At 38.0% G+C, this 24,137-nt stretch overlaps 1 protein-coding gene across 1 annotated transcript in view; it reads left to right on the top strand.

Annotated features, from left to right (window-relative positions):
* Positions 1-24,137, top strand: part of LOC125695875 (amyloid beta precursor protein binding family B member 1 interacting protein) — a 59,811-nt gene that overhangs the window by 11,801 nt on the left and 23,873 nt on the right. The window contains exons 2-8 of the mRNA XM_048950909.1: positions 189-260; positions 3,567-3,654; positions 5,439-5,731; positions 9,958-10,035; positions 12,131-12,290; positions 15,449-15,570; positions 22,855-22,929. Of these exons, the coding sequence (XP_048806866.1) occupies positions 189-260; positions 3,567-3,654; positions 5,439-5,731; positions 9,958-10,035; positions 12,131-12,290; positions 15,449-15,570; positions 22,855-22,929 (888 nt within the window). The remainder of the gene's footprint in view (positions 1-188; positions 261-3,566; positions 3,655-5,438; positions 5,732-9,957; positions 10,036-12,130; positions 12,291-15,448; positions 15,571-22,854; positions 22,930-24,137) is intronic.

Genomic DNA, 24,137 nt, shown 5'->3' with positions numbered 1-24,137 from the left:
GAAAAATATTGAGACAAAAAGTTGGTTATGTACTTAGTCGTAACCAGGTCCTGAACAAGATTACACCCAGTAAACTCCAGGGGTACTTGGCATCTCCAGTGGAATTCTGCATATCCTCTGGTTTTGACCATTGCTGGCTTTGGAATGAATTTGTGATGATTCATTGCCTGTGGATTTTTTTCTTTCAGATGGAGCAAACATGTGATGATATAGATGAAATGTTCAGCAATTTACTTGGGGAGATGGACATGCTGACCCAGGTAAATCATTTTTTTCCCAATCAAAATTCTTCTGAGAAACCTTCAACTGAATTTCTCTGCCTGACATTTAAATCACGTGGCCTGTAGAAGAAGGGAATATCCATGCAGGCTAGATAGTTATTGACATATAACTGCTTATGAAAGATGCTTTCTCAAAAACAAGCAAACAAATAAATAAGCAATTTATATCGTTCTTGGACTCAGTCCCAAGAAGGTGAAAGATTCGGAGTTTGAATCAGAATTTTCAGTTATGAATGCTTTGCATACATGGGTAAATGAGATACAGCCTGCATATCATTGTACACTTTGGAAATAAAAACAACATTTAATATTATCTTGACTGTATTCATGTAGCAATACAAGTCATCTTTAGATATGCCAAAATATTAAGTTACAGCTAGTAACAAGCAGTTCAAGGATTTATGGAGACATTATTTCCAGTGCAGAATACAGTCTTGAGAGGAAACTATAAAACAGCAGGAGCCTATTTCTAAACCTAAATACTTCCTGCAAAGCCTGATAAAAGAGAATTTTTATTTCTAAAAGACACAAGCTCTGTAAATTTGTTGTACTTTAATATATGCTTGTTTGAAAACACTTAAGCTGTTGTCTTAGATTGTGTGAATTTGATTGCTTACAGCCCCTGTTTTGAGATATCTTTTCTACTGGTAATTCCCAATCTTACCAAATTAAATACCAATAATTGTGAGTCACATAATGGGGATTATGCTTAAATAAGTGGCTTTGTATGAAAGCCAGGATTCAGTATTACTTTCTTAGCTGTCAGATCCCAATACTTTGCTCCTTGATAGCTTTTCACCTTCTTAAGAGCTTTTTGTGGTCATGTATACTCAATATTTGTGTGTGTATATAAAGAGAATTTCTTTTAGGGTAATTTCATTTCATTATTGTGTTTTGAAAACTGACAAAAGGCTGCTTGTGATAAATTTTACTTCCTCAGACAAGGCATGACATCATGTGTGCAGGGGGGAGAGTAAGAGTGTGAGCTTCTCCACTCAGTGGTGCAGATGGGACAGGATGTATTTCTAAAACCAAGACTGACTCTCCTCCTCCCTAATGTGCTGACATCACCCCTTCCCTAAACTCACATGTGCTTCATTCCTCCTTCTCCCCCTACTTACACCAAGTTGATTTTTATGAGAGTAAGTATTAACACAATAGCAGTGTTTAAAGTCATCAGTGGTTTCCAGCTTTGTACAGCTTGAGAAGAAACCAACGTGTCTTGAGTGGGTACTAAGTGAAAAGAGTTCCAGGAAAAACATTTATATTAATTTTCCTGAAAAATAGCTCTCAGTTTCAGGCAACTCAAAAATGTAAATGCCCCAGTACAAACTGATAATGAACAAAATGTCATACTGGAGCTTGTTGGATAAATGAAGTAATCCTTCCATTGTGTGCAGTGTTGCTAAGATCTCAACTGGGAAATTTTGTCCAGTGTTAGCAGTGCATTTTGAAGAGAAAGAGAATCAACTTGAGAAAATCCAGAGGAAGGTAATGGGAATTATGAATAAAAGAAATTATGACTTATAAGAAAAGATTGCACAGGGGTTGTTTAGTCTAGAGGAGACTGCTAACAATCATAAAATACATAGAAGTCAGCTTCATAGCAGAAAATTTGTTTCCCCATGTCCACAGAGAGTAACAGTACAAGGAACAGCCTTCAGCTGCAGCACAGGAAGGTTAGCTTAACCTCTGAGGAAAGGTTTGATGACAGGAATAGCAGTCTCAGCAGAGAAGCAGTAGAACAGTGCAAGAAGAGATGCTGGATTTCATCTGATTGGAAACTTCAAAAATGAGGTTAACAGTACTTTTGTCAAATGTGTCCAAGGTATAACTGGATGGTAGTGGGACAAGTCTAGACAGCTCCTTGAAATTCCTTCCAGTCTTGTCTATGGTGTTTGCTTGTTACAGCTGTAATCTTTAATGAGGAATAGAAGTGGAATTTATCTTCACTGTATGCACTTTTCCTAAAATTAAGAAAGTATTGCTTCTATGCTTGTTTCCTAAACTGCAAGCCACAGACTAGGAATTCTCTATTTAACTATGAAGATTTGCAGTTTCCATTGCAAACAGCAGCATGGTTTGCTGTTGGTTAGCTGGTGTTATTTGTTTTCAAACATTAGGAGAAGACAAAACCAAGATTTATATCAGTAAATATAATGCTGGAGCAAGTGGCACTGCACAGCTCAAATCTGTGCGTGTACGCAGCTAAATTTCACACACCTTCACCTCTCTTCCCAAAAAACTCAAAAAGCCTTTCAAAATGAGTCTGGCTTTTCAGTGTCTCTGTTGGAGGCCGAGAAAGTTGGGGTTGTTGGGTTTAGAGAAGGCTCTAGGGAGACCTTACAGTGGCCTTCCAGTACCTAAATTGGTCTATAAAAAGCTGGAGAGGTACTTTTTATCAGAGAATGTAGTGATCGGACAAGGGGTGATGGCTTTAAAATGGAAGAGAGTAGATGTAGGGTAGACACTACAGAAGAAGAAGAAATTGTTTACTATGAAGTTACTGAGACGCTGCAACAGGCAACCCAGAGGAGCTGTGGATGCCCCCATTCCTGGAGGTGGTTGAGGCCAGGTTGCATGGGGCCCTGGGAAATCAGGTCTAGAGGGAGGTGTCCCTGCCTGTGGCAGGGGACCAGAACTAGGTGATCTTTAAGGTTCCTTTCAACCCAAACAGTTCCATGCAACAGCCCCAGCCTGTGCTTTTTCCCAAACCATGCCCAGCTGTTGCCTGACAAGAGTGGCGTTTGCATGGTTCGACATTACAGAATCACAGAATCACAGAATCACAAGGTTGGAAACTACCTGCAAGATCATCCAGTCCAACCACCCTCCCATTCCTATCAGTGCCACAAGCTACTAAACCATCTCTCGTAGCTCGTCATCCAGGCGCCTCTTGAACACTGCCAGGGATGGCGACTCCACCACCTCCCTGGGCAGCCATTCCAGTGCCTGACCACCTTCTGAGAGAAAAAGTTTCTCCTAATATCCAACCTAAACCTCCTCTGGTATAACTTCTTGCCATTTCCACGGGTCCTACTATTTGCCTGGGAAAATTATACTGGGAAGTACGCAAACCATTGAACACCTGGTATGAGACGGTGCTTTGGTCTTGTCTGTCTTTAGTTTATCAGTCTAGGAATAATCTCAGAAACTAGTGTGTTCCATTCTGTTTCTTGAAAAAGAATTGAGTTAAACACATCTTGGTAACTAATTGACAGATGTTAATGTCTGTAATAGTAGTTATATCAATAAAACACTTTCCTTTTTCTTTTACCTTAACAGAGTTTAGGAGTGGAAAATGTACAAACTCCATCCCCCCAAGTGGCCAACAAGGAATTCAGCTTTACTGTAGGTTTTAAGGATTTAAATGGTAAGGAGTTGAATGGACTCATTCATTTTTATACTTATTTTAAATACCTCACAGCAACAAATGTGACGAAAAGCTTCAAACACCTCTGATCTAAAATAAAGTATAGAAAAAAGAACTGCTTTGCTGGAGCAGTGGTATGTTTGTGTGTCTCAGTTTAGGAAACTTCAAAGGGACCAAGTGTTTTTAAAGGGACGTTGCTTGGTCATACAGAAGAATCAGACTTTTTACTATGTCTGAGTGTAGAGGGAAAGCAAAAAAATAGAAGTCGTCTGAAGTATTTTTAAAAAGGCAACCTTTTTGTGTAAAGATTAAACTTAATAGAAAACTGTGCTATCTCAGTGTGAAGTCAAAGCTGCGGAAGCATTTATTTCTAGTGGAAGTACTGGCTTCAGTTTCTTCCAGTTTACATTACTTATTCTCATTTTGGCTTGGACTGTCACTTCTGCTGCTTGCTCCCCTGACAAACTGAGTCAAGGAATTGATCTGAGCTTAAAAATGTGCTCTTGTGCTTTTTTTTTCTTTTTTAATTTTTGCTGGGGGGCTGCTTGTTTGCATGTTTCCATTTATTTCAGCTGATTTCAACTAGTGTTATTTTGTAGAATGAATTTGCCATTAAGCTACATTATGCCATAATGTCTCTACCAGAAAAGTGGTTAGAAATATAAATAGAGGATTGTAAGGCAGCTTTTCCACTGTAAAAAAAAAGCTTATGAAAATACACTGTCAGCGCAGCAGGTAAAGCAGAGGAAACTGAGATGGTCCAATGACACATGCACTTTGTTTGATGAATGATCTATTCTTTGTTGAAGTATTGTCATTTTTAATGTGTAGTTCAGAGCTTTCCATCTCTTTCCAAAATTCCACTTAAAATGCTACAATTTGTGATTCTTTTTTTGAACTAGACTCTTCAAAGTGATTTAGATCACTGAATGCAGTGATTCTTATAGAACCCTTCTCTTCTAGAAAACTAAATTATCCTACAGGATGTTATTCCAAAGTATCTCTTACAACATGTCTAGTTCAAACAATCCAAGAGCAAACTGCATATGAAGTTCCAAAACGCAGTGTAAGATTTTGTCTTACACTCTGACAGAATAGCAGAAATACTGTAACAAAAGTTACAATATTTATATCTGTTTGATAAGATGATTTCAAAAAAGAGACTGTTTTGTTTGTTCTTTTCCTCAAAGAAAGGATCCTCAAAATCCTGCATATTACATGAGGTATGACACAGAGGTTGATCACACAACTACAGATGTGCTGCAAACACATCTGGTGGTTTTGGTTCATAATAATTTTAAATCTATAGAATAGTTCTAATGTATGAAAATGTTCTTTATCCAAGTATCAGTTAAAATGTTTGCTGTATGTTATAGCAAAACTTTCTGAGTATTCTTGCGTGTACTAAACACTGGATAAGTAAATAGCGTAATGGGAGTGAATTGGATTTCTTGCATCCATATCACTAAGCATGTGCCCATAAACTTTGTTGAAACAGGGTCAGATTTCATAAAACACACAGGTCTGAGGCAATATCAATGAAAATGAGACTTCCTGTCCTGTTTAATTTGTATTCCTAGAGTTCCTTGTACTCAAAACTTCAGTACAACCAGAATAATGTCCATTCCTAAAACATGTTTGTTTTCTTGAACCTGTTTAAAATCCTTTCCCATAACCCTTATATCTTACAGTAACTATGTCTCCTGTAATTTAATCTTCGCCGAACTGGTAACAGATTTTTTCATTGCCTTCACTCTTGATGTATTTTTTTGTTTTCTATACAGAATCTCTAAATGCCCTAGAGGACAAAGACCTTGATGCTTTAATGGCTGACCTTGTAGCAGACATAAATGAAGTTGAACAGAGAACTTTACAAGCCCAGAAAACTTCTTCTGGCAACCAGCAAAGTGTGGCCACTCAGCCTCCAACAGGCATGGATAATGACTTTTATAGTAAATTAAGTCCCTGTGCTACCATTACGAGACAGTTTAAGAATGACTTGCCCCCTCCACCTCCAGCCCTCGATTTAGACCTTCCACCACCACCACCACCACCTCCTCCCGAGCCACTCAGCCAGGTAAGTCTGAGAGGAATCTTGTTGCAAGAGCTCAGTAACTTGTAATTTTAGAATTGGATTTGCATTGGAACAACTGTGGGTATCCAGTAAAATCCATGTATAAGTATCTTAACTAGAGTCTACACTAACAAAACAGCTATGAATTCTTTTATTGTGAGTGTGGCAGTTTCTGCCAGTTCCTGGACAGACTGCCCATTCCTTTTGCATTTCTAATAGCCATTCTAATAGCCCAAGACAGACCTTAATCATTGGAAATGGTTTACTATAGTGAAAGATTTTTACTGATTTTTTTTTTTTTTAATAAGTATTAAAAAAATCAGTTTTATCAGTTAGTGATGATCAGTTGTAATGTGATGATCAGTTAGTAATGGAGTGTTTCACTTTGACATCAGTGCAAAGGATGGCCGAATATCCCATCATTTTGTGAAGCTATCACTTTGTTTACTGCAGTAAATGCTACTGCTACTGATGAGAAGGTTTTGTGGATGTTTCCCTTAGCAGTTGCTGAAATTATCAGTGAGTGCTACTTACAGACATTTGACTTAGTGATATGCTAAAATTTCAGTTATCACAACTTCCTCCATGTTTGTTTTTCTTGCAAACCTGTTTTAACAACTGAAGTCACGCATGGCATATCTAGTACAAGTATTTAAAGTTCAGTTCTTTGACATGAGGTTGTGGATAGGGAAATAAGAATTTACCCTTTCAGTCCTGCAGGGAGACTGTGTGTGTTAGAAGAGTGATGCAGTCCAAAAAATATGAGTCTGAAATCCTGAAAAGTCTTAAAGTGTCTCTTTGAGTATTCGTGAGCACATAAAATAAGGTGGAGAGAAGTTGTTTACACTTAGGGAATGGAAAGGTTTTAGGGAGAGTGAAAGGTACTCTGTCAGCTGGCGCAGAACTGTACCAGTCAGTTTTACCTAAAACCGTGGGCAATTCATTGCAGCTTAAAAGCCTACACAAACAGAGTATGAATTACCTCATTATCACTGCTGCCTCTGCTTTTAGCACAATACAGAAAGAAAAAAAAAAAGCAAAAGAAGCAGAAAATTTTTTAGGAAGAGGACCTTGTTGATTATACTGGATAAAGTTTCATCTTATGTACAGGACTTTTTAGTGCTTGGTGAGAAGAATGAAAATTGTAAACATGGGAGGATCTTCACCATTTCTCTGTCTCGAAGATAATAGTTAACTTCTGATCTTAAAGGAGAATCAACATTTATAAGAACAACAACTAGACTTAATTCAGAGGCTGAAATCTTTTATTTAGCTATTCTTCTTCTTCTTCTTCTTCTTCTTATTATTATTATTATTATTTTATATTTATTTAACTATTATTGATACAGAAGAGATTCTGTCAAGACAAGCTCTATCCATTGTATTACAAATATATCCCCATCTTGGTTTAGACTGGTGACCTTTAGGGAAGTACCAAATTTCTGAATAGTCTGATTTGGGAGCTGAGCAAGTATGATCTGAAAGGGTGCTTGGTTAGGAGAGCTAAAGACTGGCCAAACTGACAGGCTCAAGGAGTAATAAATGGCTGGTGACAAGTGGGATCAACTGTGGAGCTTGTCCTGTTTAACAGTTTTGTCTGTGAGCTGCTTGACACCATCAAGAATCATCTGCAGGTGCTCCCACTGGAAAGGAGTTGATGCCCTTCAGCTGCCAGATTGGAAATGGAAAGTGAGCTGAGGTAGAAGGAGCATGGCCAGCAGACTGAGGGAGTCATGATTTGTTTCTTTTGGCACTGGAGTGAAGCCACATCTGGAATACTGTAGCCCATTGTGATTGTGAGCATCTCCAGCAGAGATGCTCCTGGAACTTTAATGAGGATGTGAAGTGATGAGGTCATACTGATAGAGCTGTGCTTGTTGAGTCTGGCAGAGGGGGATAGGGAGTGGTGTAGTGACAACCTGAAATGCCTGAAGAGAGCTACAAAGCTGGTGGAGCCAAATTCCTTCACAGCAAAGGGAGACTGTATAACAAGGGGTAAAAGCTATGTTTTGTTGCTTTGTAGCTTCAGACAGGGCATTAGAACTTTTTTCATTCTAAGTGCTGGTGTAGGACTGAAACAGGTTACCCAAAGAGTTTATTGGTTCTCCATCTTTGGATTTTTTTGCTGAGCAAAGCCATAGCTGACCTGATATAATGTTGGTAACACTCATGCTTTGATCTGGGAGTCGAACTACAGACCTCCAGTGCTCTCTTCCACTGGCACTTGCATGATGTGTTTTAGAGGTCACTGAAATCAACTGTGCTGTGCTGTTCCATTCCTCTGTGTTGTATTGAGCTCAGCTTTTACAGAGTCAGGTCCCAGGTTGCTCTGCTGAAGCTTGTTTTCATAGCTGTTATCCTGTGTAACCTGAGGGTCAAACAAGATTTCTTGACTGAAAAGAGGTTACACTTGCTGAACACAACTGGAATTTTAAATGCTCAAGTGCAGCTGAAACTCACCTCTGTCTTTCTCAGTTAAAATGTTACTCTGGGACTGTGTACTGAGTTGAATCTCTAGTAGCATCTCCTGGTCTCTTTTCAGGTACAGGAGGAGGGCAGAGAAGGATGAGAACAGGAAACAGAGGCATTTCTAAGGAATCTCTCTGCAATATTGGTTTTCTCATTAAGGCACTGAATCTGCTTTCTGTTGCAGTTCTTGCCTCATTTTCTGGTACAGATTGTGTTGAAATACTGATGTTGTTCCTGCTGTATGGCTTGCTGTCCATGCAGAAAATTACCTATAGGGCTATTACACAAGCTATAACGTGAATGATGGAGGTTATAACCATTTAAAATAAGTGTGAAAAGACCTGATTTCAAATTAGTATTTACTGTCTTTGTTAATGAGTATTTGTTTTGACATTATATTTCTGCTCCACAGAATGATATGCCACTGTAAATGGAAAATTTTGTTTCATCAAAATCCACGTCTAGCCAGGATTCTTGATAGGTGGTTCCTGAACAAATCAAGACTGACATTTTGTTATGGTTTTGTGTAGTCAAATGAGCAGTATTAATTATTCCCATTACGTCTGTGATACTAAGGCTCTATTCTATAACCTTTTACTGTGACACAATTAAAAGTATACCATTTCTTTCAAAGAAATGGAGAGCTGTCTCATGAGTTTCCATCAACTCTGACGTTTATTTTTAGAACTGTCTGTAAGCTAAATAAAGCTTCTACATTTGTATGTAGAACGTGATATTATCTGGATAACTTTTATGTGTTTCTATTTGAAGATCCAGAAAACACTGTGACAATATTGCAGAGGGAGAATAAAACTTCTAACCTGTCGAAGCGTTTCTTTAAAAGTGCTACAATTTTTATCTGGTAGCTTATTTACTTTATATAACTTTCTTTATATTGAAAAAGATGAAGGTTGTGAAACTTCCTCACCTCAGATGAGAAGTCTGTTTGTTGCACAGATTTGTACAGTGTGTGAATTCAGTTCTGTACAGATCACACGCAAGAGAAACCTGAATTACACCTGCCTAAATTTATCAGCATAAAGTCTACCTGCATGGTGCTTGGACTACTTTAGTTAAGATGCTTTTCCTGCTTCTTGCAGGGTAGTGTTTCTGAGATGGTAAGAGGAAGACCACAGTGCAAAAGGCTGTTTACAATTCCCCCTTCTGAACAGTGGAAGAACTGTGGAAGCCATTTCTATCCAACGGTTTCAGTTCGACCACAGAAGCTAGTTTGGGATTCTTGAAATTTCAGCATCTCTGAACTGTAGGAGTGCAGATTTTCATGCCCTTGGAGAGGAAAAGACATATGTGAATTCTTTGCCTGGCATTCATAGTGGAGGATTTGGCAACAGTAAAGAGTCCTGAAGCTCTCTTTCAGGTTGCACATCTTATCTTATGTTTCTGATCTCTTATGGAATATTAGGGGAATCAGTGATAAAATAAAGAATCTTTAATGCATCAAGAGGGGTGTCAGTCAGGACACATAGAACAGTCCCATTTTCAAGCATTCCTGTATCATTTGAGGAACAGCTCATTTAAGGGTGCTATGACTAGAAAACTAAATGGAGAACTGCACTTGTAAGTCACAGCTTTGGTGGGAGGATTTTAATTCAAGAAAATTGGGAATTCCCCATAACTATGCAATTTCTCATGGTTTTCCTTATGTTCTGGATACAAATAACAGGAAACAACTCTTTTCAGGTGTATGTAAATTGCTGGCCTTACTTAACAAGTATAGGAATTATTTTGTGTCTTTTCAGGAAGAACAAGAGGCGCGAGCTAAAGCTGACAAAATTAAACTTGCATTGGAGAAGCTGAAGGAAGCTAAAATTAGAAAGGTGAGCCTTAAAATAGTGAAATAAGAGCTACCAATTATCTGTTATCATTGTTCTCAATAATGAAGATCTTAGTAAAAGCCATTAGGCTTTTTTATATTTTGTCTTGAACTTGAGACATCAACAAATATTCTGTGGAACTCTTTCCTGTACTGAGGTCTGTGAGAATACTACCTCTGGGGGACTTATTTCTAAGAGGACCAACCTTCCCCTCCTCATTCCCCAGTGTCAGGGCAAAGCCCATAGTCCTGAAAGATTGCTTTAGAGAAAGTGGAAGGTATATAAAAGCATTGCTTACTCAGGCTGTGCTGATACCAAAAGTATTAAGCTTCTCTTCTAGACTGGATATGGTTTTAGCTAATCTCAGTTAAATTAGTGAGGATCTTCTTGCTAAATCATTTCATGGCAGTGCAGTAATGTACAAAAATTTGCTCCAGACTAATTAGTTAAAAGCATTCAGCCTATGTCTTTGCAGCACCGAGTATCATGTAAATATACCTACTCATCCTAAGCTATTGTTACAGGTGAACTCAACAGAAGCTGCAGGTGTTCAGTGGCTTTGAAAAATGGATGTAAAGGAAAAACAGGCATGGCCTTTCAGTCTTGCTCAAGTAGGAGGTGTGAATCATAGATCAGAGCCAGAAGGCTTTTGAAGAAGAATCGAAGCTTCCAGTAAATTTGAGGGTGTCCATGTTTAAGATGATTTCCACAGAACACCATACACCTGTGCACATTGTGCTACTTCTGAAGCAGCGTACTGGGGGAATTTAATCAGGGTTGTCTTTTAGATCTGTAACAAATGCTGGTCACCTTTTCCTCGCAGTACTTGCAATTTTCCTTGGCAAAAAACATTTGAAACATTTTTTTTTTTACTTTTTTTTTTTTTCCCACAGACTGGATTTGGAAATGTTGGGTGGAACTTAGACCTAATCTTCTTGTGGCCATTTCTTCGCTAAGCTGAAATTTCTATCAGTTCTGAATTCTCAGTTACCTAAATAGTTGTCAAGAAATCTAGTTTTCTCTGTTCTACAAAAAATTGGAAGCTGCCTACATATTTCTGTCTGCAGTCAACTATAACTAGATAAAATACCCTTTTTTTATCCCAGACACATTTTAGATCATGCATGTACAGCATTTCTTTTTCTGAATCATCTGAGCTGTGGCTCAGTTGCTTAGTTTAGAGAAAATACTTAGAAGGGCTAGAATCAAAGCAAGTTCACTTTTTTATTATATTTGCTTTCACTTTTCAGATACAATGTAGATTTTTTTTCTTGAGAATCCTACCTCTCTGCTTCTGTGTCAGCTTTAAAAGAGATTCTGTGGCCCCAAAGCCTCTCATACCCCCTTTTTAAAAGGAGCTGTTTAAGCAAGATGCTACGGAAAAGTCCTCCCAACTCACCACTTTAGTTCCAGGTTCTCTGTACAGATCCTGCAGACAATTGTTATCCTACTTTCAGTACTAATGGAATATTTGAAGTACTTTGTAATGTATTTGCAGTGCTTTATCAGGTTTTACATACTTCAGCATTTTCTTGTGTTGTTCCTCTCTGCAAAGATGCACACAGTTTCTTGTTTAATAATTGCTTCACAATATAAAGGGACAATGAGTGTCTTTCAGCCAATGGAACAAACTAATCTATTTGCTTATTATTGATTTCAGGTTAGTCAGTTGGCAGTTGGAAAAATTTATTCTTCTCATGTAAAACTGAATTGTATCTTTCCATACTAGTAGCTTTCATTAAAGACTCTGTGTCCTTTTCTATATGGGTTCCCTATCAAGCATTTTTCTTAATTAGAGATACAGTAGATTTAGAAAAGAGATTAACTTCTGCTTTTTCTCCATAGCAATTTCACCTTTCGTGTAGCAATGCACAGGGTAAAGTTCAATTTCCTTTTTTTGAGAAAAGATCTTTATTTTGGTGGCAATATAATGTCAGAGCTTCCAATCTGTTTTATTCTCTGGTCTCACTGTGCCACAGGATGCCTTTGAACCAGTAATAACCTTCAGCCTTAATCTTTCTTATATGCATTAGCAGATTCAAGTTAGCCCACTATTTGCTTCTGAAATTAACCGAGCCTTCTGTGACTCTGTCCTCAGCTTGTTGTCAAGGTGCACATGTATGATAACAGCACAAAGTCACTCATGGTGGATGAACGCCAGGTGACACGGGATGTGTTAGACAATCTCTTTGAGAAAACCCATTGTGACTGCAGTGTGGACTGGTGTCTGTATGAAGTCTATCCAGAGCTGCAGATTGGTAAGTGGTGTAGCAGTAGGGTTATTTTTGAGCATATATTAAGTAGATACATTGCATCTTATGCTAATTTTGAAATGTAATAATATTTCTTCTGCCTGTGTGTCTGCTGGTATGGAAAATCCTAATCTAGAAGGTGAAGGAGGATGCAGGAATACACCATTCTTACTCTAAAATCAAGCCTTCCATTTGTCAGTGGTGCAGGCTGCAGAAGGCTTCTCACTCAGCACTATTTCCACTGTTCAGATTTACACAATCTGAAAGGATCACCTGAATTTTACAGTGTTTGTTTGGGAGTGACAGACCCAAACACACAACCACTCAATTCTACTCTGTGAAGAGAAAATGCAGTGCTGAAGTGCTGTCAACAGACTGCTACATACCAAACAAACAAACACTGTCATTAAACAAAACTCAGAAGCATTTCAGTCATCTCTGGTGTTTTTCACTTCTGATGGTCCTTTTTTTAAGCATTGTTGTGAACAGAATATTGCTCTTCTTTGGGGGTGTTGCTCTGCTGATGATACCTTATGATTTAGGGAGTAACTACCCAGCCCTCTGGGTTCCTAACAGACAGCTGTGCAAAGCATGCACATTATCAGTTGCGAAATAAGGAGTTTTGTTTCAAAAAGACTTCAGTGTTTGATCAAGAATGGAGTATTCTCTCACTGTAAGTTAATTCAGAATTTTTTATTGTCTAGGCTGTGAAGGTATTTATATCAAAAGAAAATAGAAAATTGCCACAACTTTCTTTAAGAGTAGCATTCGACAGAGAAACTGGAAATTGTCAAACAGGCTCTAGCATTCTTGGTTTACAGACTCACAGCAAGTATACAAAAATACACAAAGAAAGGTGAATATCAATATTGCAATTCAACAGAACCCCAGGAAAGATCAACCTGCTGAACTAAAGCAAAGAAATATAAAAATAGCTGGAAAAAGCCTGACTGCTCATGAGCAAGGAGGTACTCCTCTGCTTGTAAGAACAAAAGAGGCAGTAGCTGCCTGTCTGTTCTTTCTACTCCATTAAGATGATGCATGAAGATTGCTGCATTCTTTTGTACCAGCCTATCTTAATAAAGAAAAGACTGGAGGTGGCATTAGACCCTAGAGGTGTCACAAATGTCACTGTGAATAGTTTTAAAGTGCTTTCTTATCTTAGACAGTTGCTTCCTCTGGTATTTTGTAACCTGGAAAAATGTGTCTGAGTATTAAGATGACGACATATATTATTGTATTTATGTTATGAATATTACAGAGAATGCACAGGGGTGTATTCATGGTCTTGATAGACATTTTTTTAAATTCCTCATCACACAGTTATAACCAGAGATACCAGGGAGAGCAAGTGTTACAAACATTGAAGTGAAAAGACCTTTTCTTTAAAAGTAAAAATTGATATTGCTTTAATCCCTGCTAAATCTGGTGCTTTGTGCTCTATTAATACAATAAAGAGTTGTTCTCATAATGAGTAAAAACTATTCTAAAATCCAGGACAGAAGAAGAGTAGGAAAAGAAATAAATCAGTAGTTTGGAAAAAGTCTGTGAACTGCTGAGGCAGAGGCCTCTCACCAGTTCCAAATGAACTGGGAATGAAGCCTTTCTGTTTGCAGTTAGAGAATTTCCATACGGGTGCAATGGTACACATTCTTTTTTCTGCTTCCACTGTATAACGAAGTTAGTGTTAAATAAGGAAAAAATGATAAAAGTATAAATCCCCCCCCACCTTATTCCTTCTATTTGCCTCTCTTTGGTACTCCCAGTGCAATCACAGCAGGTGAGTAAGTTCTCTGTTATGACTTAGAATCATTTTGCAGTTTTCCTATAAGACAGTGTCTGCCCTTCAAAAGGTTACTTGTGTTTAAAATCTGTAATAGCTAATGCCTCTATTTTAATATATATTTAATGTATTGTATTATGTAATGTACATACATGTTGTATATTTAATAAATTTATTAAGTATACAAGCATTTTATATATTGCAGAAATATCAGTTGTTGAAGTACTGTGGTTGCTTTTGTGCCAACAATTGTGTACTTGTGAACTGGCCCTGAAACCAATCCCAATTTGTGATTTTTTTAATTCACAAAATTTAGTCACGCTGGGGCATACTGACCTCTTTTCCAAAGTAGAAGGAAATACTACTGAAAGTCTATAAAATATACGCTATCTCCTCTTACACTGTGCCAGCCAGTCTAAGCCATTGAAATATGTAATCATCAAAGACCGCTGATGTGGGGATACAGTTGTTCTCAGGGAACTCCAACTTAAAAAATGAGAGCTGGTTGAATTCACTGCCCGAATACTGAATTTATAGAAAAATGCAATTTGAGTCCTTTCAAAATTACCTGTCAAATTATGCTGAATTCCTTTTCCTTCCGAAGGGCTTTCTGTGTCTGTTCAGTTGCTTTATATGTGAAACCCTGGAAGGAGAGATCAAATATTACCTAACCTCAGCTTGGCTGGTGGCTTTTCTGGGTGGAGGCCCTGAGTTCAGATCAGTTCAAGAAGGGAGAGATCTGACGGTATGTCATACATCTCCAATAGATTACTGCTGAGATGCTGAGTGAAACAGAAGATCTTCACATCAGTTTGTACTCTGCCTTTCTACTTCCTTTGTTTTGACACTTGTTTTTAACACAGTTGCCTGAAACAAAAGATTTCAGTTTTAGCACATCAAATTTTTTTCTGGTGACAGAAAGCTTTCTTTTTTTTTTTATTTCAGTTAGTAAAACAATATGAAAATAAATTTTTAGTTTTTTTTCCCCAAGTCAGAAACTCTGGTGAGAAAACATCTCTGGTCATACTGAAAAAAAAAAAAGCAATAAGAAATTATGGCTAACATGAAGGGCACCGAGAGACATGAATGTAACCATCCACTCCTAGTGGATCACTCTTTCCCTCCTTTGCAGTCTTTGGGCAACAGCACAGAATGCAGGAGGACTCCCAGTCATGCTTGAGCCTGCTAGACTTCCTCAGTAGCTGATTTGCACTTCCAAATGACACTATTTCCATATGGATTTGCTCACTTCTGTGTAGAGGAAAAAAGAGCCAATTCTGAATGAACATCAGATAATGACTCCACTCTGACATAGGAATTTCAACAGCCGCAGGAGAAGGGAGAGTCTGTATGACTTACATTATCTTTTTTGTCTCTCCAGAAAGGTTTTTTGAAGACCATGAGAATGTTGTTGAAGTGTTGTCAGACTGGACTCGAGACAGTGAGAATAAGATTCTATTTTTGGAAAAAAGTGAAAAATATGCTTTGTTTAAAAATCCGCAGGTAAGATGCCATGGTATTTGGATAATGATGTTATTTTGTCTTCGTGCAGCCTACTGCATTAATAATTTGTTTTCAGCTCTGTTCTAAATTACTTATTTCAGCTGAGTTCTAAATCAGAGATAACTAAACGTGTGTTTTCAGGAAAAAAAATATTGAATGCAAGGATTTGAAAACCCATGCTTTCTTTTCTATTCTGCTACAAGTTTTAAAATCATGTCTGCACGGGTTAAAAAATAACAATTTTTTAGAAAAAAAAAAAAAGAAGAAAGATGTGTGTACTTCACCACTGGTGAAGTTGACTTGTTGATATGGAAGATCTGCAAAAACCCAGCCTTTGTCAGTGCTGTAGTTTCCACCGTTGTTTCTAATGATAAAAATCAGTACTGCCTTGAAGGCCCAGTCTTAGTTATGTGTGAAAATTCTTAAGTAGTAACTGAGTACCAAAGGGAATTATCTATATTTCGTTTAGACTGGGAAAAGGACTGGGTAAACACTACCATTCTTTGTGCACTAACTTTGCAAAGTGAGGATCTGTATTTCACATAGATTTATTCACAAGTCATTTCTTTCTTGCATTACCTGGTTGAAACCATGTTTACAAATACCTCAGTACATACAAGTGATGGATTCCGTCCTGACCCTGTTATCTTATTGAGCATCCTGAGGGCAGCAAGAAAAAATGAGAAATTTCAGCATTGCTGAAAAAATAAATACATAATTTGGCAGCAAATCTCACCAAGGTACCCATTAGGAACATTTTTTAGAGTGAGACAGTGCTTCATATAAAATCTGCAGAGAGGAAGTGCATAAGAATTATTCACAGTCAGGGAAAGAAAACTTATCCTGGAATGTATATAGATTGATGTTGATTTTTAATATGAAACAGCAAAGCAAAGTTTGAAAGTAAAGCATACAAGATGACTCAAGATGTCATACTACTGCACGTAAACATACTTAACAGTATGAGCAGAGGTTCAGTTGTACATTGTTGTACTGATGTTTGCTGTGGCTAAGGGCAGGGCCACCTGGGAAGTAAATCTTAGATGAAGATTCTAGGTATTTTGATTGCCATGACTTCTTAAAATAAACACAACCTAAACCAAAAGCAGAATATGAATCTTAAGTCTGCCCTCCTCAGGACACACTGAGCTTGATCTGGATGGGTGTAGTCTTTGAGCTCCTGCATCTCTGTGATAAGTTCAAAAACAAACAGCCTAAGGAGACTGTATCAGTTGTGGCTATCGTACTATTGAAATATTATGCCAGTAATGAAGTCTAACCATCTGTCAGGCTCAGTAAATTCAAACACTGTGGGACATGCAAAATAGTACAGTCATATCAACAGTTTGTCTTTCAGACAGAAAGTAAGCAGTATTGCACAGAGAGAGCTCACGAAACATGGTAAAATATAGAAGTATAGTGTATAGAGGAGTGTGGTTGAAAGGGACATTCAGTGATCGTCTCCATGTGCCTGACCTCTGCAGAGCAAACCAGAAGTTAAAGCGTATTTTGAGGACATTGTCCAAATATCTCTTGAACACTTATTTTATTATATATGGTACATAATCTGGTCTGACTCCCTGAAAAAATAAACCAAATGGAGGGGAGGTCAGTGTATGTGATTGTGTAGCAAACTACTTATGGAAATTATGATATAACCACCGAGAAACTGAAATCCAATGCTCTGATACAGTATTCTCAGTACGTTCAGCCTCATCCCCCTAGCTCAGACTATCTCAATGTTGCTTCATTCTGTGAATACAGAAATTGCAGAATGCTTTTTTTATATGAAAAGTGATAATGCTGCAGCAGCAGGACTCTTTGTGTTATTCTTGTTTAGTGCTTGTTCTGTCAGAGGTTATCTGTAGAGATCTGTAACTTGCAGATGTTTTTTCTGGGGGAAAAAAAAAAAAAAAAGAAAAAAACAGCAAAAGAAACAAATTCCAAAGTTGCTTAGGTGCATACAGTTTATTCATAGAAAAATTAGTGATACTAAGTTTTAATCACAGAGGTTTGGTACAATGAAATGATTTTTTAAAATCTAGCTATAAAAATGTCCAGATGTGGGCCTCCAGAGAATGTCCATGACCTGTGCTAATATTATTTCTTTCTGCAAGCTAGCCTATCTATCTGGTGTAGATTAAAAAACAATCAATTAAACGTGTTTCATTCACAAAGGAGGAACTGAGGTTTTGGAAGGCGAGGTTTATCTGCTGTGTCTCTGCTAGCAACCTGCTAGCTAATGCCGTTGGCTGTTTTGGGAGATTGCCATCTTGTCATGCAGTCTTCTCTAACATTTAACTACAGCTTTGTTCCATAAAACAATTTTTGAAGTCTTCAGAACACATTTTGGAAAAAACATTTGCAAAATCCTCAGGTCTCCTCCCCCTTCTTCATCATGACAGACACTTCTGCTGCTTCCTCACTGTGTTATAATTCACCCTGCAGAGAATTCACAGCAAAAGACTGTTCCACTAATGGCACTGGTGATTCATCTGCAGAGATGGAACGTCATGAGTCTATGACTAAAGAGTGAAACAAAAATACATACTGGTACATGTACAGATAAAGAAAACCTTTGTGCTATAGGAAAGGCTGGGCTTTGTCATGCAGTTGAGTGATGCTCTGTGTGATGCTGTATTTGACTCCTGAAGGGGAAGATCATCAGATTTTAAGACTATTTATTTTTTAAAAAGTTCGAGGAATTATTCTTAGCTAATAGGGACTAATGTAGGAAGTGTTTTTGCTTCACTGTAACAGTCTAAACTCTTGAGTCACTCCTAGAACACCGCATTTGATTTTTTAATTAAATGGACTTTGATTTTCTATGCGTCTCTGTTGCTGATAAAAACTGCCAGGAAAATATTCAAATGATCCAAGTGACACCACGTGCATGTTCCTTCTGTAATTTCTGTAATTTGGGGACATTATTCAGGAAAATGTAAAGAGATCTGGGTGCAGTAAGTGCTTCGTGCTTCTGCTCCCACATTCATAAGCTAAAAGCAAGAAACATGCCCTCCAATGGAAAATCCATTGAATTGAATGAGGATTTTACTTCCTCAAAGCAATATTAAACAGCACAAGGAGATGCAGTAAGAAGTTGTAATATCTTTCATATCTAGACATCTGTAATGAGCTTCACTCTTGAGTATTTATTTTGAAGTCTGTGAAATTGGACTGGTATCCACCAGGTGACAGTTCTGTTTTTTAACCACTTTGGCCAAGCTTTAAGAATCATGGTTTCTCTTGCTTTTTTTTTTTTTTTTTTTTTTTGTCTCCACTGTTGACCCAGGAAGGAAACATAGAAGGGTGGCAGAAACCTGACTGTTCAGCATGCTGGCAAAGGCATGAAGAAACAGAAGTGAGGAAAGGGAAGTGTTTGTTTTTTTTTGCCACTCTCCCAGTCGTTAGTAATCATAGCTTCATTTTCTTCTTAGTGTATTTGTGACCGTAGTGTAGTTTCAAGTTGACCATAGTGTAGTTTCAAGTTGAAGACACTAAGTAGATAAATATTGTTCTGCCTTGGGACAGTTGCATAAGCAGACTTTGCACAGTTTAGCTGTTTTACAGGCAGCTTTTGATCAGCCTGTTCAGTGCTTTGTTAGCTATATCTTTGGTTATGCGCATCTTTCATTTGTTCCATGTTCCCTCCTCCTAAAACAATTGAAGGTCATCATCCTCCAGGCATGAAAAGTCAGATGGAGACATTTCTTCATATTATAAAATCAAGCAGAGTTTTGTGGGCTTCAGAAGAGCTTTGCCTTTAGCTTCATTTCTTTATTTACATTTGTGCTCTCCAGAGCAATTATTGGCATATTCTAATAATTTTTATGTGCGTTTGGTTTAGGGGGCACATGTATCATGATACAGGTTGCAGATATGACCACCTCCTCATTTGTATTTTTATTCTGTACAAACCATGCTGCGTTCTGCACTCAGCTGAAATAGGATACATGTAGCATGCCAGTGTGAGCTCACCAGTTTGTGATTCACCACAGGTGCACTTTGGATGAGGGTAATCAGGCAGCTCATTGCATGAAGGAGATAGATGCGAGTACAGAGCAGCAGCTTTATTTGCTGCATGGTGTCTTCCATCTTTCATTATCATGTGATGGTTATACACACAAGAATAATCTGGCATGAATTTTAACTACTTTTCCACAAAAAAAAAAAAAAAAAAAGACTGTATCCCACAGTGGAAAGGTTGTATGCAGTGCAAGGCACAAAATTAACTCAGTCTGGCCATAAAATCCTTACAGGAGTTACTTTTGTGCATGTGGTCATCAATTAGTTTTGCCAGCTTCCTGTGTGAGCACAGAGGGAAATGTGGGCATAATGTCCCCTGAATATGTCATTCCTGGCTGTCAGTACGTGCCAAGACTGCCACTGTAGCTCTGCATTAATCTGACTCAGGTAAAACGGGATGGCAGAGATCTGGCTTTGTGTCACATTCAACTGATGCAGTATGTGTGGGCATGGGGAAGAATTCTTAAAGAACAATTGATTACTCATCTCTAATCCAACAGTAGGAAAAATTTCTTTTCTTTGAGGATAGTTAGACACTGGAAAAGCTTCCTAGCAAGATAGTTGATGCCCCTTGCTCAAATGTTCAGCCCCTTGCTCAAATGTTCAAGATGCATTTGGATAATGCTCTTAGTAACATGCTTTATGTTTGGGTTAGCCCTGAAATGTTCAGGCATTTGGACTTGATGATCTTTGGGGGTACCTTCCATCTGAAATATTCTATTCCATTCCATTCCATATTCATAATCGAAACAGAACAAAGCAAAAGCAATGGCAGAGTGTGCCTTTATTATAACCACTTATGTTTACTTTCTTATGTTATCATTGTAAGAGGGTGAATCCATCCTGTTAACTAAGCTCTGCTTAGTTTTTTCTGTTGAGAGAAAGACACTGTCTTTTGAAGTAAAACTTAATTCTCAAATTTGTAGACATATGCTGAAAGCTACCCCGTTGCCACATCTTGTCCCATTAAGACATGACATCCCAAGCCACACATGCTTTTCTCAGTGGTATCCTCAGCCAGGCAAGAGCTTGCCTTTTATCATGCCCTTTGACTACTGGACTTGGAATGATGTCTTGTGGACACATGTGCTTGCCTCCCATGGGATGAGTTCTTCTGTTGAAAAATAGGAGACCACACAGTGGTAAAATAAGTACAGTGTACAGTCTGCTCCTCGGGTCTTCAACCACTGACAAATAAAAAGCACCGTGCCCTCTCAAATTCCAGGGCCAAGACATAAAGGAGGTAATCAGTAATAAATGAAACTTGTATTGACAGGTGAAAGATGACAGTGTACATCTGTGTAATGTTGATTTATGAAAAAGCAGCCTTGTTAGAGATCCTGCGTGGATAATGTTACAAACTTTCCATCTTTACCACTGATTGTCAGTGCTGGGTGGTCTGTGTTTCTGCTAAATAAATGCCAGATGCTTGAATATGAATCAGTTATAATCAGAGGAGCTTTGTTTCCTTATTACCAGTGGTGCTGGGGACTTGACTAAGCCAGATGAATACTCTCCCCACTCGTAGTAGAGTTGATGACTCAGGCTTTGTTGAGACAGTGACAAAGTGTACTTACCTTGACAAACTGTCCATGTGTATGCTGGTGGGGGTTCTACAGTGTCTTTACACTGATCAGTAAGAAAAGAAGACTTTCAGCTTGCATGTCCTTCTGCTTTCTGCATCTATGCTAAAGTCCAGAGGCCCAATCTAGCTTAATGGTGCCCTCTGAGGTTTCTGTTCACATCTTCATCAGTGAAGAAGTATGTGCCCACATCAAACAAGCACGCTGTGATAAGGCCCCAGAGGGAGTGCTGTTGTATATATGCAGGGCTCTTGGCTACAGCAGCTCACGGTGGTATCTTTCTTCCAGTGGATTGAGTGGAATTGTTATTCACTCAGACCTATGGTTTTGGGCTTCACAGGCAGGCATTGCAGTATGAAATACACTGAGAATACACTTCCAAGCAGATTTTGTTTTTGAGTTGTTTTGTGCTTTTTTTCTGCTATGAATAATGTGTTCTGATGCAGTCATGAAGCTGTGGTCTAAAAATACGCTTGCATACCTTCATCTCTGGACTTGAAATGTATGTAGGTATTCTGGAGCCAACGAAGTTTTGTTGCATATCCTGCATATAAATATTTATGTATTTCCTAGTCTGTCAGTGGCACTGAATGTTAAAAGTCTCTTTTGTGTTCACATCTTGACATCTGCATAGGCTAAATTGCAGGGTGTCTCACTTTCTCATGTCCCCTATCTCACTTAATGTGAATTTTTAGTACAGCAGTTTTTTTCAAAAGCTGCCCTTGAGGTCATCCACACCTCTTCCTCTCTTGATGCCCCTCCAAAAGCCATCTGCTGTGGCTTGCATTCTTGCAGACTGTTCATGACACTGCTAGAAAAAGATGTGGTTATGTGGAAAGGCAGGGTTTCATCTCAGATAAACTTTTTTGCTATAAACATGGTATGATGGCAGGGTAGATATGCTGCTTGCTTGTTCCATATAAAGTAGAAACAGCATATTCCTTAATGTATATATTTCTTATTTGTCTTTTGATAAGGCTTTGCAATCATGTTGTAGCTTACTCTTTGTTGATTTCTGTCCATGTAAATACATTGCTACGTTTTTGTAATTTTGAGACGTATGTATTTCTGATAAAACAGTAGGTAAATTCTCATTTTTCTTGCTACATAATTGCTGAAGGATAAGTAGATGGTTTTCAAAGTTTGTTGGGTTTTTACAATTTTGTCTGCCTCCTAGAAAAAGAACATGTTTTATAATTATGCCTTCTGTTATGTAAACTTAACTGCTTGACTAATTCAAGGGAAATCAGTAAGACTGTCCCATGCATCCAGTGTTTTCAAGTCCTGTGTGCACTTCTGTTTAGCAGGTGATCAAACACAAGAGCTTTGAGCGTTATAATTCTGATCACAGATCCACGTGCTACTTGATGCATGGCATAACTCCTTGACCTATCTGCTTCCTTTATGCATAGTTGCCTTAATATCTGTAGGCAGCTGGTGTCTGTGCTCTTGAATTACCATCAAAATGAAGAATTAAAACTCATCAGCCAGCAACTATGATTAAGGTTTTGTGTAAGAAGTGTCCAGATAAGAAGTGTCCATATGCATCTGCTGAATTATTAGTCTGCATATTCAGTTTCAGAAGATTGAACACCTATTGAATGGGTTTTATCGAACTGATTACTTGTATTGATATCTTTCTAAAGAATATGAATTTTGTTTATGTCTTTATCAGAATTTCTACCTGGCAAACAAAGGGAAGAATGAAAGCAAAGAAATGAATGATAAAAGCAAAGAAGCTTTACTGGAGGTAAGCCAGCTTTCTAGGTTGATAATGGAAAGGCCACCAAAACTGCCACCAACTGTATTTGCCCTGTAACAACAGTGTTCAGTTCTTTGTGGGCAAAAGTGTAGAAACAGGAAGTTCTGTGATAGTAATAGCAGCTTTGTGTCTCAGGTTTAGTATTTGGCTTTTTCTTTACATCTGCTGTTTGCCACTAAAAATGCTTATTTTAATCTTCTGTCAGAGAAATTAGTTTAGTGGAGAAATGTATTTGTTTGGTGTTTCTTTGAAAAGCAATGACACGATACCAACCAGTAAAAGCAATATTATACAACTACCAATAAAATAAACAACTGCACCACACCCTTGTGGCTTTCTATTAGTAAGGCTGATCAGTAGCAAACAATTATATTTTGCACTAAAAACAGATGTACTTCTCACTACCTCAAATCATGAGCTGTACTGCAAGAGAAGAAGAACCTCTGCAGTTTTTCAGGAAGTCTGTTTAGCCTTTTGCCTTTCTTGCTAAGGTTTTTCTTCAACTGTATGCTTTGTGAGAAGGAAATCCAGAGTTATGTGAAAGTTACATGAAAGATTACCACAGTTTTACTGGTAAGCATTTTGGCTTAAGTAAAACTTCAGAAAAGATGCCTTTCTTGGTTGCCTGAGGATTCTCTTTTTTAAAATTAGTACACCAGGTGCCAACCAGCAGAAGTCCTGGTAAATTCTCTTAAGTGTGTTGACATTAAATATTGCCCAACAGTAGGTACCTCAAGCAAACAATGAAGTATATTTCCTTAAACAGTGTAGTAAATTCTAGCATGTATTTATAAGTGAAAGTGATGATAGATGTTTTTTCCTAAGTGATTTCTGAAGATTCTCTTGGCAAGTATATTTCTCTACAAAATTTATGGATAGAGCAATAGAGAAATAAAAACAGCATTACCAAGTGTTTTGTTTTATTGCGTCCTCTAGGTGCATCTAAATCCTTTGTAGTTGTTTTTGTGTAACCCTTTGGAGAACAGAGGGTTTACACATCATCTTTTCCAGTGTGAGCACCCCCAGTCTGTATGGCTGAGCTATTGCTTGAGCTTGGAAAAGTTTCCTGCCTAAGGTGTTTATCCTCCTGGTAGCTGCATTCCCCATGTTAATATGTTCACTAACACAGGAAGTGTCTTTATTTTTCAAGAGAGCATTTTTCTACTGTTTATTATTAGGGTAATGCTTAAATCCAT

This window comes from Lagopus muta, chromosome 7 (assembly GCF_023343835.1).
Source record: "Lagopus muta isolate bLagMut1 chromosome 7, bLagMut1 primary, whole genome shotgun sequence".
Lineage (NCBI taxonomy): Eukaryota > Metazoa > Chordata > Aves > Galliformes > Phasianidae > Lagopus > Lagopus muta.
This window is presented reverse-complemented; position numbering and strand designations above follow the sequence as displayed.